The following is a 13,551-nucleotide window of genomic DNA, read 5'->3' on the forward strand; positions in this document are numbered from 1 at the left end:
TCACCGTTGGAAAGCTATACTATCCCTGAGTGACAGAGGCTATATTTAGTAAAAAAAATAGGGTTCCTTACCAAAACTCCGATAATGAAAAAAAAATACCAAACAACTTTCTTTAATCGCGAATGCTGCGAAAACGATTGAAGATATAACAAAGTGATGTACTACAATTTTGTAGAACTTATCATTATCTACAAAAAACATCGCGACATGATATCTCTAACTATTATAGTTCTGTCACAATAAGCGATTTTCTATAAAAAAAATTAATTGATATGCCACTACTTGAAAAGGCTCTTTATTTGTACCTTAGTATTAATCCTTATCGAAATAAATGATTTATTATTTAAGATCGCTTCAAAACCTTTATATAATTTTTTGAATTATTAGATTCTGACATTCCATTCAAAAGATATCACGGTTAAACACGGGATATCATGGTTAAAAATTTTGAAAAGCCGCTCGGCGGATAACTATGCGTTGTAGAGTTGTAGGCGTCACTCGGGCACGGAGTTTACCCCTAAATTGCAAATGAACGAAACACCAGTTGGCAAAATCGCCAAAAGTAGCGCTATAACGAAGATTTTCTAAATATTCAAGAAGTCGGTGGAGGTACTGCACAGGACTTTAAAAGATCTTGATTGTCGATGAACGTTTTTGGTGGAGCCAGGATTCTGTTAGCGGGTGATTTACGCCAGACTCTTCCAATTATTCTTGGATCAACTGTTACTGACGGGCTAATAGCATGCCTAAAATAATTTAATTTGTGGCGACACATAAAGAATCGCAAATTAAAAACTAACATATGAGTGTTTTTGCAACAATATCAAATAGCGATTGTAGAATCAGTTGGAAATGGTAGGGTCGCAGTTGACATCTCGATGGATTAATTTCATTGACTCGAAAGAGAAGTTTTCCTGACATGAAACCTCAATATGATAACCATAAATGACTGATTGAATGACCTATATTGGTGGTAAAAAAAGATATCGATGATCTTAATGCGACAATTTAGAATTTCGTCCAAGAGAATTGACACAGCTACAAACCAGGATGACGTAGTCTAAGATTGGACCAACTTAATTTAATGTATACCTTAACCACAAAAACGTGTAGCCGGGTCTGCTAGTCGCAAATATTTTATTTTGGCTTCTAATCGGAAATGAAAAGATGTATTTTTAACTGAAATATTTATTTATGTTGAAAATACTTATATATATCTAGTTGCATAACAATTTTTTTTTCATATAACTGTTTGTTTTTAAAGAAAATCAAAAGCTCACACATTTCTAGAGTGTCCTTTTTTTGTCCGCTACTGTATGTAAGTATTTAAATATTTCAGCACCATATTTACGTTAGTATACATATGTATATCAATATAGCGACCGGATATTGGAAATTTGAACAATTCTTTTATTAACACAATACATGTGCAACAAGTCCAAGCTCACTTAATTTAACATGATTAATTGTCAGTCCATGCTAAATTATCTTAAACAAAAGAAACAATATGCATTGGAACCAAGAATGATAGAATACAAGATTACGACATTCGTTTACAGTTAGCTTTTTTGGGTTTTAATTTCCTGTGGCGTGAAGACCCAATTGCACAGTAGTACAACTCAATAAAACAAAGCCAAAAGGTGAAAGTGAGCGATAGTGTTTCACTATTATTTAAAATTCACAATGACGGAATTTAATAACAATAGTATAAAAAAACGTATATACAGAAAAAAGTTGTCAAAAATAGCGAACGTTTTGTAACAAAACAAACAATTTCAATTCACTAATGTCGTAATATTGTCTTCTATCATTCTTAATTGGAACTCACTATGGCCATAGTGTTTTAAAAAGTATTTCACAGATTATTTATCCAACAAACGGCACAACGGTTTAAAAGCTTTGCCAGTAAAATGAGTGGATTATTTAAATATTAGGGTGGTTGAAGAGTAACGCAAAAGCTAAACATTATGAGAGACAGAGAGAATTTGAGTATCCATATTTTCCTATATAAATTATACATACATTATACACTTACATGTATAGCTGATAGAATGTAATGCTCAAAATAACCGACTAGTTCCAACAGGTATTCATTTACGTAGTTTACTCGTCAAGGGTGTTTGAAATATTTGAGAGGAAGTTGTAAGGAATTTATACTATGTATTCAAGTTTGTGGCAATTAAAACGTTGATGATGTTATATATTCAGATATACTAACAAAAATATTCATAAGATGGTGGTATACATACTTTTTATACACATTTAATTTTGTATAAATTTGTCTTTATACATAAATAAGTATATATATATAAATCGATTTTGAGGAATTGAAATAAAAAATACGTGCCTACCACTTTGGTATCGAAAGCTTTTCATAGCACATGAATACGTACACATGTGTGCTTTCATGCGCATTGAGGCTAAAAAAGCATTTTATGAGAGAGCACAGCGTGAGTAAGGAGTTCTCTCATCAAGTCCACTTCTCGGTAAAAGCTACAAAAATGTCCACCCATTAAATATGTACACATTTGCCCAATTCGTTCATCTTAAGTTTTCATAGAGTTCAAAAGGTGCGAGACATTTTCAATGCCTCAGAGCGCACCATAGTTAGCGAGCGAACACACACAAAGCACCAGCGATGTGCACTTCGTGCGGTTAACACAGAACAAACGCTGAAAATTCATATAAAAACTTTATACCTACCGAAATAAAAGTTTCTTTAACTAAGCAAAATTATTCCATTTTCTAACGTGGACAAAAATGTAAAAATTACAAATTATATGTAGATGTCAAAATACAAAAGCTAAAACGAAAGATCGCAACTATTTTTTTAATAACAAAACGAAATCGCAAAAATTAACTAAAATATATAAATTTACAAATTTATGCGTGAATAAGTGTGTGTTAATAATTATTCATTAGTTTCAATTCTAAAAATTTTAAACGTGAATTGGAAACGATGCCTGTAAACTCCTTTAACACAGGAGTAACAGTTAGTGCAGTACAATTTGGATATATAAAGTTTTCTATACCCAGTATGTAGAAGAAAAAATCAAATCACACTGTCACGGACTTGTACTTTATAGTATACTTATAGATATGTATATATTATAAGCGAATACTGAGCGCGAGCGGGGGAAACGATCAGTAGTACACGACGAGAATCAGCAAGGCAAGTGTAAAGCAAAGTGTGTGTGTATGGCAAATAAGGTGTATATTTTTTTAGTGAAAATTGCGGAATAATTTTTGTGAAATAATAATCTTTACAGCGAATCTACTTCCAACAATAACTATGTTATTTCTTTCGTAGGCAGTATTGTTTTCAGCAAATATGTAACAAAATAGCAAAGAGTGGCAACGCAGAGGTACCATACGAGTACTTTTATATGTACATATGGATATAGGTATGCATGTATCCTAAAACCCAAAACTATATGCATACATATATATGTATTTGAGGAAGGAAAACTTTAAAAACTTGAAATACCGTCAAAAGTTGCAGCATAAAAAGTTAAAAGGTGAATAATAAAACATATTAAAATAACTTAAGTAAAAGTTTACATATTTACTATATAGATAAATATGTCCGTATGTTTGTACACATATGTGAGTATACTTTTATATATTTATATATTTGGTATCCATATGTACACACAAAGATGTCGAAGAACAAAAAGTGATACGTAGTGAACGTATAAAAAACTTCAATGAAGTACACATGTACATACAATCGAGACTACTGGTACTGTTGCACCTTTTTCCGGAAGTGATTATCTATCCTCCAATAATAATAATAATAGTATTAAAAATAAATAAATATATATATTATAAATAAATAACTGTCAGCGAAGAAAGAATTTAATTTATTTGCTACATTAGCGTACCATAAAGGTGAAAATTTCTGTGCCGAGAATATGAATTGAAAACTGAAGGAATGTTAATACGGATGCAAATAAGCATTAGGAAGTAATAAAACTGCGTTAAAGAGTGGAGTGCTAACTATTCTCAAAACACAATCCAGCGAAATAGATAAGAAAAAAAAAAACAACGAATATAACGGTACAAATCCAAAGATTTAATGAACGAATCGGTTTTCGGCGAATTTGTATACTAAACAACGAGCAGTAAAGGGCGAATAAACAAACGAACGAGCTATATATCTATAAAAATAGAATAGCCTACCTACCACAATCGTTATTAAGTAACGAATAAACCAAGCAAACATGAAAACTATATTAATTTAATCTTAACAATATGTACCTGTGTATATATGTATATATATTTTCATACACATAAGAACATATGTATGCACAATCCAACAATAAAATTGAATATCTTTTTTATCCATTCACACAATTATATATAAGTATCTACTTATCATTCGATTATACCAGCAGTCAACAAGAAGGACTTATACATACAAGTACATACATAAAATTGGATAATACTTACCAGATTTATACCTATAACTAAAATATCGGAAATGTTTTTGCTTTGTTACTTTTGAGAATTATAATTCTGGCATGGAATTTCAATTTAACTAAAGCAGATTTCGGAGTTTCCGTTTTACAATACGATGCCTTCCAAATAATTATTGCTTAAAAGTAATGTATGCTATACTTTTATAACCACTTAAGGTAAAAACTTCGGATGTCCACCACATAAAATATTTGAAAAGAAGGTGTGGCCGGACACTTTGATTCCTTTTTATGAATTTTTGGATAGGCTTACAAGCTGAACTTATGTATACACGTGCATTGATATTGAGTGAAATTACACTTTAACATATGTATGTAAATAGATTTTGCTTTCCCACAGAACTTACAAATAAATCAACATAATTACTAAAAAATGCTTTTTAGTTTGGTAAACCACGGTTAATCAAACAGATTGTTAAACATTCCATGTCTTTTGTAAAAAGAAATTGATATAAAGAATATTAGGTTAAAAACTAAACGTTTTTATGTACTTATGTATATTGAAAATGAGTTCTCGTTCAAATTCGAATAATCTAGCTAACATCTCAAACCCACAAAAAACAATGTTCCAATTGGAATGCTCTTAATTCTGGAAACTTGGATTGATCAGAATTCCTTATATACTCCCAACTCACCTCGTTCAACGTAGCAACATGTATAATATTATTCCGTTTAAAACTTAATACCTTTTAAGTAATTAATTGTTAATTAATGAATTCACTTTTGAGCATTATTCAAGTATAATTAAATATTTACACCTGCAAACATATCGCTCATTTACTTGAATAGTGTCACATCTCAAAAAAGTCGATTCAGGAGTGCGATTTAAAGTTTTCAATTGTCTCTTATCAAATATAGAAAAATGCCATCAGAAAATCAAATTCACCTTTTCCCAATATGTGTTGGAACACAAAATATGTGGTTATTTCGTAAAAATAATTATAACTAATTCTGGCACAACTGAGAAGTGTCTTTATTTTGGTTAAAAACTAATGCAACATAACAAGTTTAAGGACGGCACATTCTAATATCGCCGTTTATTTTCCTACGCAGCTGAATGAAATTTTTATACAATATGGACGATGAAATTGCGCACATTTCTGCATACTCAACTCAAAAATCATGTTTTTTGAGTTATGACTCTATTCAAGTAACTATTTAAGGATAACTACTCCTTGAAGTAGTATGTTGAAGTCAGTAAAAAAAATCGAAAATTTTTTTATTCCTTTATCTTAAAGTATACGTTCTTAAGCAAGTTATCTAAATTTTTAAAGATGTTTAACATTAGATTTATGGATTGAAATCCGCCATTTTGACCGGTATATTAAAAGGCGATTTTGTTGTAAATTATTTATAAGAAACTATAACTTTTTATTCACTAATATCTTCAATACTTTTATATACACACGCTCACATAAGTATACATACGATAACGATTTTGAACATATTTTAAAACAAATTAATAGAAACGTAGCTTTGTTCTCACCATTTGTTCAAACTACAGTGGAACTTCCACAACTAGAACTACTATAACTCGAATATCTATATAATTCGAAGTTCTACATAATTCGAACTCTTGAATTGGCAATAGAAGTCAAATTTGATACAAATATTCTTCCATAAATCGAACTTTTCGACCAGGGCATAATAAAAACTTAAAAATTTTACTATCGGGGCAGAATTTTAAAAGAGTCTCTCTATATCGTATGGAGGCGAACAAAAAATATGATATTACACTTATGGATTGCATAAATCATGTAACAAAGGCATGGGATACAGACGTCAAGAGCCAAAAAATAGAAAACTGAAACAAACAAAATTACAGAATACATGTTTTAACGATTTTAAATAATACTGTTTGCGAAGTAAATAACTAAAACTGTGGGTAAATATATATTTTACATCTTTTCGAAAATTTGTATGTTTTAATGGAAACTATAACTCGAAGTCTCTTTCTAAATCGAAGTTTTACAATTACCTTCCACCTTACGTAACTCGAAGTCTCTCTAATTCGAAGTTGTTTTGTGGATTATAGTGATTCGAGTTAGGGAAGTTCAACTGTATATATATATATATATATATATATAATAAGAAGAGTAAATGTAATGCACTGCTAATATTTATGCGGCACGAAGAAATTAACAACATATTTCTGTTTATGTTTCTAGGAATCGGTCCAAATGTCTGGATGAATAGTACAAATGGATGAAAATGCCGCCGTCGCAGTCACATTTGTCGTCGTCGCCGCCATTTTGTCATCACTTTTATCGAGCACAAACGCAGCAGTACAAAAAACTAAGCCCAAAAAATCAGTCAATAAAGCAACTACTGCTGACACAAAGATCGGAACTAAAAGCCATCAACTGGAAGACAATAGAACATCAACTGGAATTCGAAGCAGCTCAAATAGTCAGGAAACACGTAATAAATATTCAGAAATATATAATTACAGAGGTAGAAAAGGGATTACAAAGGCAATTGAAAGGATCGGCGGTAATTTTTGTGGTCAACCAGAAAAATTGTTTCCAAAATTCTTATTCTGCGTACAATGGACCAATAAAAATATCAGAAGTCACTCTGAGTTATCCAATTTGATGTTGAGCAGTTGAGTGAATTGTCTGCTGTCATACTAAAGGCAACAAAGAAGCAAAAACGATTATTAGAGAAAGATTAAAAAAAATAAACCGCAAATAAAGAAGCATAATAAAAGCTGTTATATTATTACAAAAAAACTTTTCAGTTTCCGTATCGTCGATATCTTCGTTATATTGGTCAGCTGCCAATTGCGATTCAACGATACGCATAATCCGAAGTATCCTTATAGAATGCGCAAAATGGCGGATGGTGGACATACATTCGTAAAGAAGACATTTGGAAAGCCAACGTATTGCCATCATTGTTCAGATTTGATTTGGGGTATTATTCAGATCGGTTATATATGTGAAGGTATGTTTTATTTAATTTACACATAATTGAAATAAAGAAATACATATGTATATGTATATTTGTATATGTAACACAAATATATTTTACGGAGGTATACTGTATATTGGATTTCAATGAAACAAGTCTTTAATTTATTCTTCTTTTTTTAAATTATTTAGTTCATTACTCCATGAGTTCATATGCATTAATATATTTATAATATTATTGTTGCCGTTTTTATAGTGTGTAATTTCGTCATACACGATCGTTGCGTCTCAAATGTTGTTACTCCATGCTCTGGTATTGCCCCATGTATTATAAAGGTAAGAGAAGTTTTCGTTGATACTGTACAAATAAGAACGATTAATAAATAATATACATTTGGAAACACAATATATGTATGTCTTTCATACCTGACATATTGATAATTTAAAATCCCCTATTTTAACATGCCGACGAGTTATATTCGTTTTTCCAACATATGACACTATTAATCCTCGCTTGACACAAGTAGCTATGGGTCCATCTTAGATTTAACTGATTTAAGCTTCCGCCTTTGTTATAACTGTAGTCACAAACAAATTAAAAAAAAGTAATAAAATAGAACAATAACTTTTGTCATTCAACACTTATAAAGTTGTTTTCTGTTATATTTCTAATTACTAGTATTGTACTGTATAGTTTATACATACATATACATATACAGTGGAACTTCCATAACTCGAAGATCTTAGTCGTCTTTTGAATTGGCAATAGCGTTTAGAAATCAAATTTCCTACAAATTTCCTTTATAACTCAAACTTTCTTAACTCGAAGTTCTCTAGAACTCGAACTCTTGAATTGGCAATTGAAGTCAAATTTCATACAAATTTCCTTCCATAAATCGAACTTTTCAACCAGAGCATAATACAAAATTTAAAATATTATTATCGGGGTACAATTTTAAAAGAGTCCCTATATTCGTATGGAGGCGAACAAAAAATATGATATTTCACTTGTGGATTGCATAAATCATGTAACAAAGGCATGAGATACAGACCTTAAGAGCCAAACAATAGCAAACTGTAACAAACAAAATTACAGAATACATGATTTAACATATGTACATAAATAAAACTGTGTATAAATCTATATTTTACAGCTTTTTGAACAATTTTATGTTTTAATGAAACATTCTATAACTCGAAGTCTCTCTAAGTCGATTTTTTATAGATTATGGTGATTCGAGTTAGAGAAGATCCACTGTATTTTTGAAAATAGGAACTTGCAGTGTTGTTTGATAAAGTATTACAAAAAACGACATAATAATTGTTTGAGGTTAATATATGTAGTACTTACATGGTTTTTGTTTAAGATGTAAACTATTTCGTATAATGATCCAGATTGAGACATTCTTATAATGTATAAATATGTCAAGCATTACTTATCAACAAACTCATGAACATATATATATGATTGAGCGATGCAAGCAGGGAGGCCACTTGCAATGTAATTTATAAATATGTTTCATGTTTGACACATAATTAATTTTAAAATATACCAATTGGTCTAATTATATGAAAATAATAGATTATACCTTGTATGAATTATTTAGAAAATGTACTTAAATTGTCTTAACTCATTTTTTTAAGAATCCCGTCGCGCATTGCTGGTCGGAGCCAACTCACCATAAAAAGAAATTCTGTACCGTTTGCCGCAGGCGATTAGATGACAGTCCAGCAGTACATTGTTTAAGTAAGTTTCCAACTCTAAGAAAGTCACATCATGTATGTAAAATTGTATGCCATTTAATCATATATCACTTCTATAATTCTTGCTCTGATAGTTTGCGAATATTTCGCACACATTGAGTGCCAAGATTTTGCTGTGCCTGATTGTACTGAAAATGCGACGTATGTGCCCGGCAAAGAGTTGCAGAGTGTGAAACATCAGGTAATTAAGATGTAAAAAATATTATGGGTATGTATATGTATGTTTGTATTTAAAGGAAACAAAATGATATTGATAGCTCCACAAATTATTACTTCGGCTTTTGATACATCACTATTATGTAAAATGTTCCTTTATTTATTTAAATATGTTTAAACCCGGATGAACTGTTATAGACTATTTTTAATTGGCTTTAAGAATTTTGTTCCTGATACTAGCATAGATAACAATCATATTGTGCATGGACTCTCTTATTTTCTTTACTACGTTTTGTTCAATATCTCAAATGGTTATATTAAAAACCATCTGACAAGCACAAATAATTATAATCATTACATTAGTGCGATGGGAAGCTTAGCACATACCTATACCAGTAAATTTTACCAGACGATATAATGCTGAACCATATTGCATTTTATCATATAATGTCGAAATATCACCGATTTAAAATATATGAAAATAATAACATAATTTATTATAATATTGTTCAATTGCATTAAAAACAGCATCATTGGAGGGAAGGTAATTTACCGCCCACGTCTAAATGCGCCTATTGTAAAAAGACATGTTGGTCATCAGAATGCCTCACAGGTAAAGCAATATGCTTTAATACATATAAATATATATTGTTAAATATATTTTGAATTGTAAATGTTTAGGCTATCGATGCGAATGGTGCGGTATGACAACACATGGTGGATGCCGCACGTACCTGACAACAGAATGTAATTTTGGTGTACTGCAACCCATCTATTTACCTCCACATTCGGTCTCGATTCCACGCACAGAGGTGCCAATTGAAGCTATTATTGGTGTGCAGGTTAAATCGAAAACTACATTAGTACGTGATTACTCGTGCCGTAAGTATTAATTTCGAATGAAGTTCAATAGAATAACGAAAATCATCATATATAGTATACGAGGGCTGAGGTAATTCCTGAACCGATTTCACTAATTTTGACCACCAACATACATTATATCCAAGAGTATATACTCACTTAATTTGGCAAAGATATTTCATATATTAACCAATTTATAAGGTACTAAGCCAATCGTATTTAAAAAAAAACCTATAATTAGGTATATGGTTCCTGAGTAGTTCCTGAGATATGATTTTTGACCCATATCTTAATCTTTACTCAAGTTATCCGTTGCACGGGCGGATGGACGGACAGGCAGACATCCGGAGTTCAGCTCGTCTCGTTATCCTGATCATTTTGATATATATAACCCTACATCTAACTCGTTCAGTTTTATGACTTACAAACAACCGTTATGTGAACAAAACTATAATACTCTCTTAGCAAATTTTGTTGCGAGAGTATACTATATGAGAATACTATGAGTTGCGGATACATTTTCCTAAATGATAAACACAATTTAATGTAATTTTTTATCTGATTATACAATATTTATACAACAATTAAAGCGCCGTTACACTTATAACTTTCTTAAATTAAAGCCATTTCAACGAAAATATTTATAAATTTTACGCTTTAAAATGTTATTATAATTATCCACGACAATTTGTAATTTGTCAGAAATTGCAATAGGGGTTCAATCTTCAGTTTATATATATAAAATTTTAATTACGATAAATAAAGGGAAAGGAAAGAAAAGTCGAAAAAATGATACTCCTGAAATCTGTGTCACTTAAAGAAATATGAAATATTTTAAGGTGTCTGCAATTTTTTTTTACAAATGATTCATATGAATACAACATTCGCTAGTATCCGTAATTGAATCTTTTGGCTTTAAATTCTTAAGATAGCTTAATGTCCTTTATATTCACAGAGATTAGAAATAAAACAAGTAAGGAATGATTAATTTCGGGTGCAACCAAACAATTTATACTCTCGCAATTTATTTATTCAATTCAATTAAAAAAACACACGATGCGTCTAGTATATTCGGCATAAAATCCACTAGAATAGCAAAAATCCTTATTATATGTATATGGAAGCTGGGGTAATTCCTGGTAATTATATCCAAGATTTTATGTTCACATAATTTGTTAAGATCTCACATATTAATATATATACCGATATATATGGTATAAAGTCCTCAGGAAGTTTGAAATCCGTATATGAGGTAAATGGGAGCTAGAGGAAGTATTGACCTTTGGACAGATGATGTCACACTAGAAATGTACTATTTATGCAAAGTTTTGTTCCGATATCTTCACTGGTGCTTAATTTAAACAAATTTCAAACCATACCATTGGATATGATTTTTGACCCATAAGTGGGCGGCGCCACGCCCACTGTCCACTTTTTATACCAGTTTTAGTGTAGCTTTTCTGTACCATCTACCACTTTTCCAAAAAAATTGCATCCAAATATGCCCCTCCTTGGTGTGATCTTTTGTACCAAAATAATAGGCACACTTCCTTTTTTCAAGTAAAACACATAACACAGCAAAAATTTGGAGAAATATATAGATCGACGAAACAAAAATATGTTTTTAGGAACGGTAGTTAAAGAAGTGTACGTCACTCATATGGAAAGGATTTCCACGTCCGGTTTATTCTTTCTCCACTTTTTTGTTCTTTTCGTTAAACGTCAAGCTACCAATGACCTTTTAGAAGCACCTGTGAACTGTCAAATCATTAACTTCATTTCCAATTTTTGCTGCCATCATTTTACCTTTAGTCCTTTTTGCAAAAAGGACGATCAAGCATATTAATAATTTTTTGTAGTTTTTCGCGATTCTAACTGCTAGATTTTTACATTAAAGCATTAAAGAGACCTTTCCCTTAATTTCCCAATATCCAGAAGTAATTTTCCTTGTATTCTGAGCTGGAAACTTGTAGGGCTTCTCCAACTGAGCAGTATGACCTGCGACTCATCTGATATATCCAAAAAAATAAGTAAACCAACCCGGAATGATGGTGGATATACTCTCCATTAACTAAACAATGTTAAATATGTAATAAAACAATTGCATCATAATTTCAATAATAAAAGCCTCATCAAAAGTGTACCAAATTTCTTTGTTCTGCTTTTTTTAAACGTGAAGTTTATTTAATTTAAGTTGTAAACGTCTAAGGAATAGCATTGCATTTCCACTTTTCTCAAAAATTAAAAAAAAACTAATTTTTGATGTGATTTACTTGAAAAAGGTTGGCGTGCCTATTAGGGGCCATCCATAAATTACGTCACACGAATTTAAGGACTTTTTAACCCCTCCTTGTCACAAGTTGTCACATTTTGAACAATACGGGAAACGATATTGCCCTAAATTTTGAAATGTGATGTCACAAAGCTTTTGACCCCCCCCTGCCCCTTGTCACACAATGTCACTTCTTAATGATAACCACCCCCCCAATCCCCCCCCACCTTCAAGGTGTGACATAATTTATGGATGGCTCTATCACTATCGCTTGCATGGACATCAATTCGTCTTACATTGTTTATTCAGTTATTTTTAACCTTATATTCATCTCGTTTAGTTTTAGATATTACAAAGTACCGTTTATACTCACCACAAATTTTACTTCTCAAAGTTTACGTCATAAAGTACTATAACAAGTTTAACTCGTTCTAGTGCGCTGTTTTTTTTTACTAATTAAAATTTGACTCAATATTCAAGCAGACTATTGACCATTATGGTTTTGGTCAATTCTATACTTTGCACTATACTTCCTGCACTCTCAACCGATATTATATCCTCTATGCTCAGGATTTTTATTATTAAACTAAATATACATTTCCTCTAGAAAAATTCTATACATTCATTAGCCGAAAAAAGAAAAAACGCGTATACCGGAGAAATCGTTTATGCAGCCTTTATTTCAATATAATAGCCTATTTTCAAACGTTGCAGTCTTACATGTTCGTAATTAGAACTAGAAATTAAAAATATTTAGGTTTTAATATAGGCATAGCTACACGTGTAATGTAGGTACCCATATGTATATATATATATATATATAAAATACAGTTACATAAGACAGATACAATTCATAAGTCCAAACATTTTGGCATTTTTGTAAATACCATTTAATTTTAATGTAAAGTTTTAAAATAAGTTAAAAATCAAAAATTATCTGTAAAAATAGTTAAGACATCAGGCAGGTGAAGTTTAGTATTCATATTACATGTTCTGCATGCACTGGGTTTAGGTTTATAATGCTAATATTTATCCCAATAAACGTATCATTGAAAAAGAAATATCATTTCGTTTATTTTTATATTTAGTGTTTCTTATTTTTAATTTT

At 30.9% G+C, this 13,551-nt stretch overlaps 1 protein-coding gene across 5 annotated transcripts in view; it reads left to right on the forward strand.

Annotated features, from left to right (window-relative positions):
* Positions 1 to 2,096: 2,096 nt before the first annotated feature.
* The window catches only part of LOC105214294 (diacylglycerol kinase theta), a 29,264-nt gene continuing 17,809 nt past the window's right edge, over positions 2,097 to 13,551 (forward strand). Inside the window, exons 1-7 of one of the 5 annotated variants that reach the window (XM_054225135.1) lie at positions 2,097 to 2,239; positions 6,647 to 7,424; positions 7,647 to 7,726; positions 9,035 to 9,137; positions 9,229 to 9,335; positions 9,839 to 9,923; positions 9,992 to 10,192. In XM_054225135.1, coding sequence (XP_054081110.1) covers positions 7,304 to 7,424; positions 7,647 to 7,726; positions 9,035 to 9,137; positions 9,229 to 9,335; positions 9,839 to 9,923; positions 9,992 to 10,192 — 697 coding nt within the window. In that variant the 5' untranslated portion in view covers positions 2,097 to 2,239; positions 6,647 to 7,303. The remainder of the gene's footprint in view (positions 2,240 to 6,646; positions 7,425 to 7,646; positions 7,727 to 9,034; positions 9,138 to 9,228; positions 9,336 to 9,838; positions 9,924 to 9,991; positions 10,193 to 13,551) is intronic. The other 4 variants (XM_054225136.1, XM_054225137.1, XM_054225138.1 and 1 more) reach the window with 4 other exon arrangements.

The sequence above is a fragment of the Zeugodacus cucurbitae genome, chromosome 2 (assembly GCF_028554725.1).
Source record: "Zeugodacus cucurbitae isolate PBARC_wt_2022May chromosome 2, idZeuCucr1.2, whole genome shotgun sequence".
Taxonomy (NCBI): Eukaryota; Metazoa; Arthropoda; class Insecta; order Diptera; family Tephritidae; genus Zeugodacus; species Zeugodacus cucurbitae.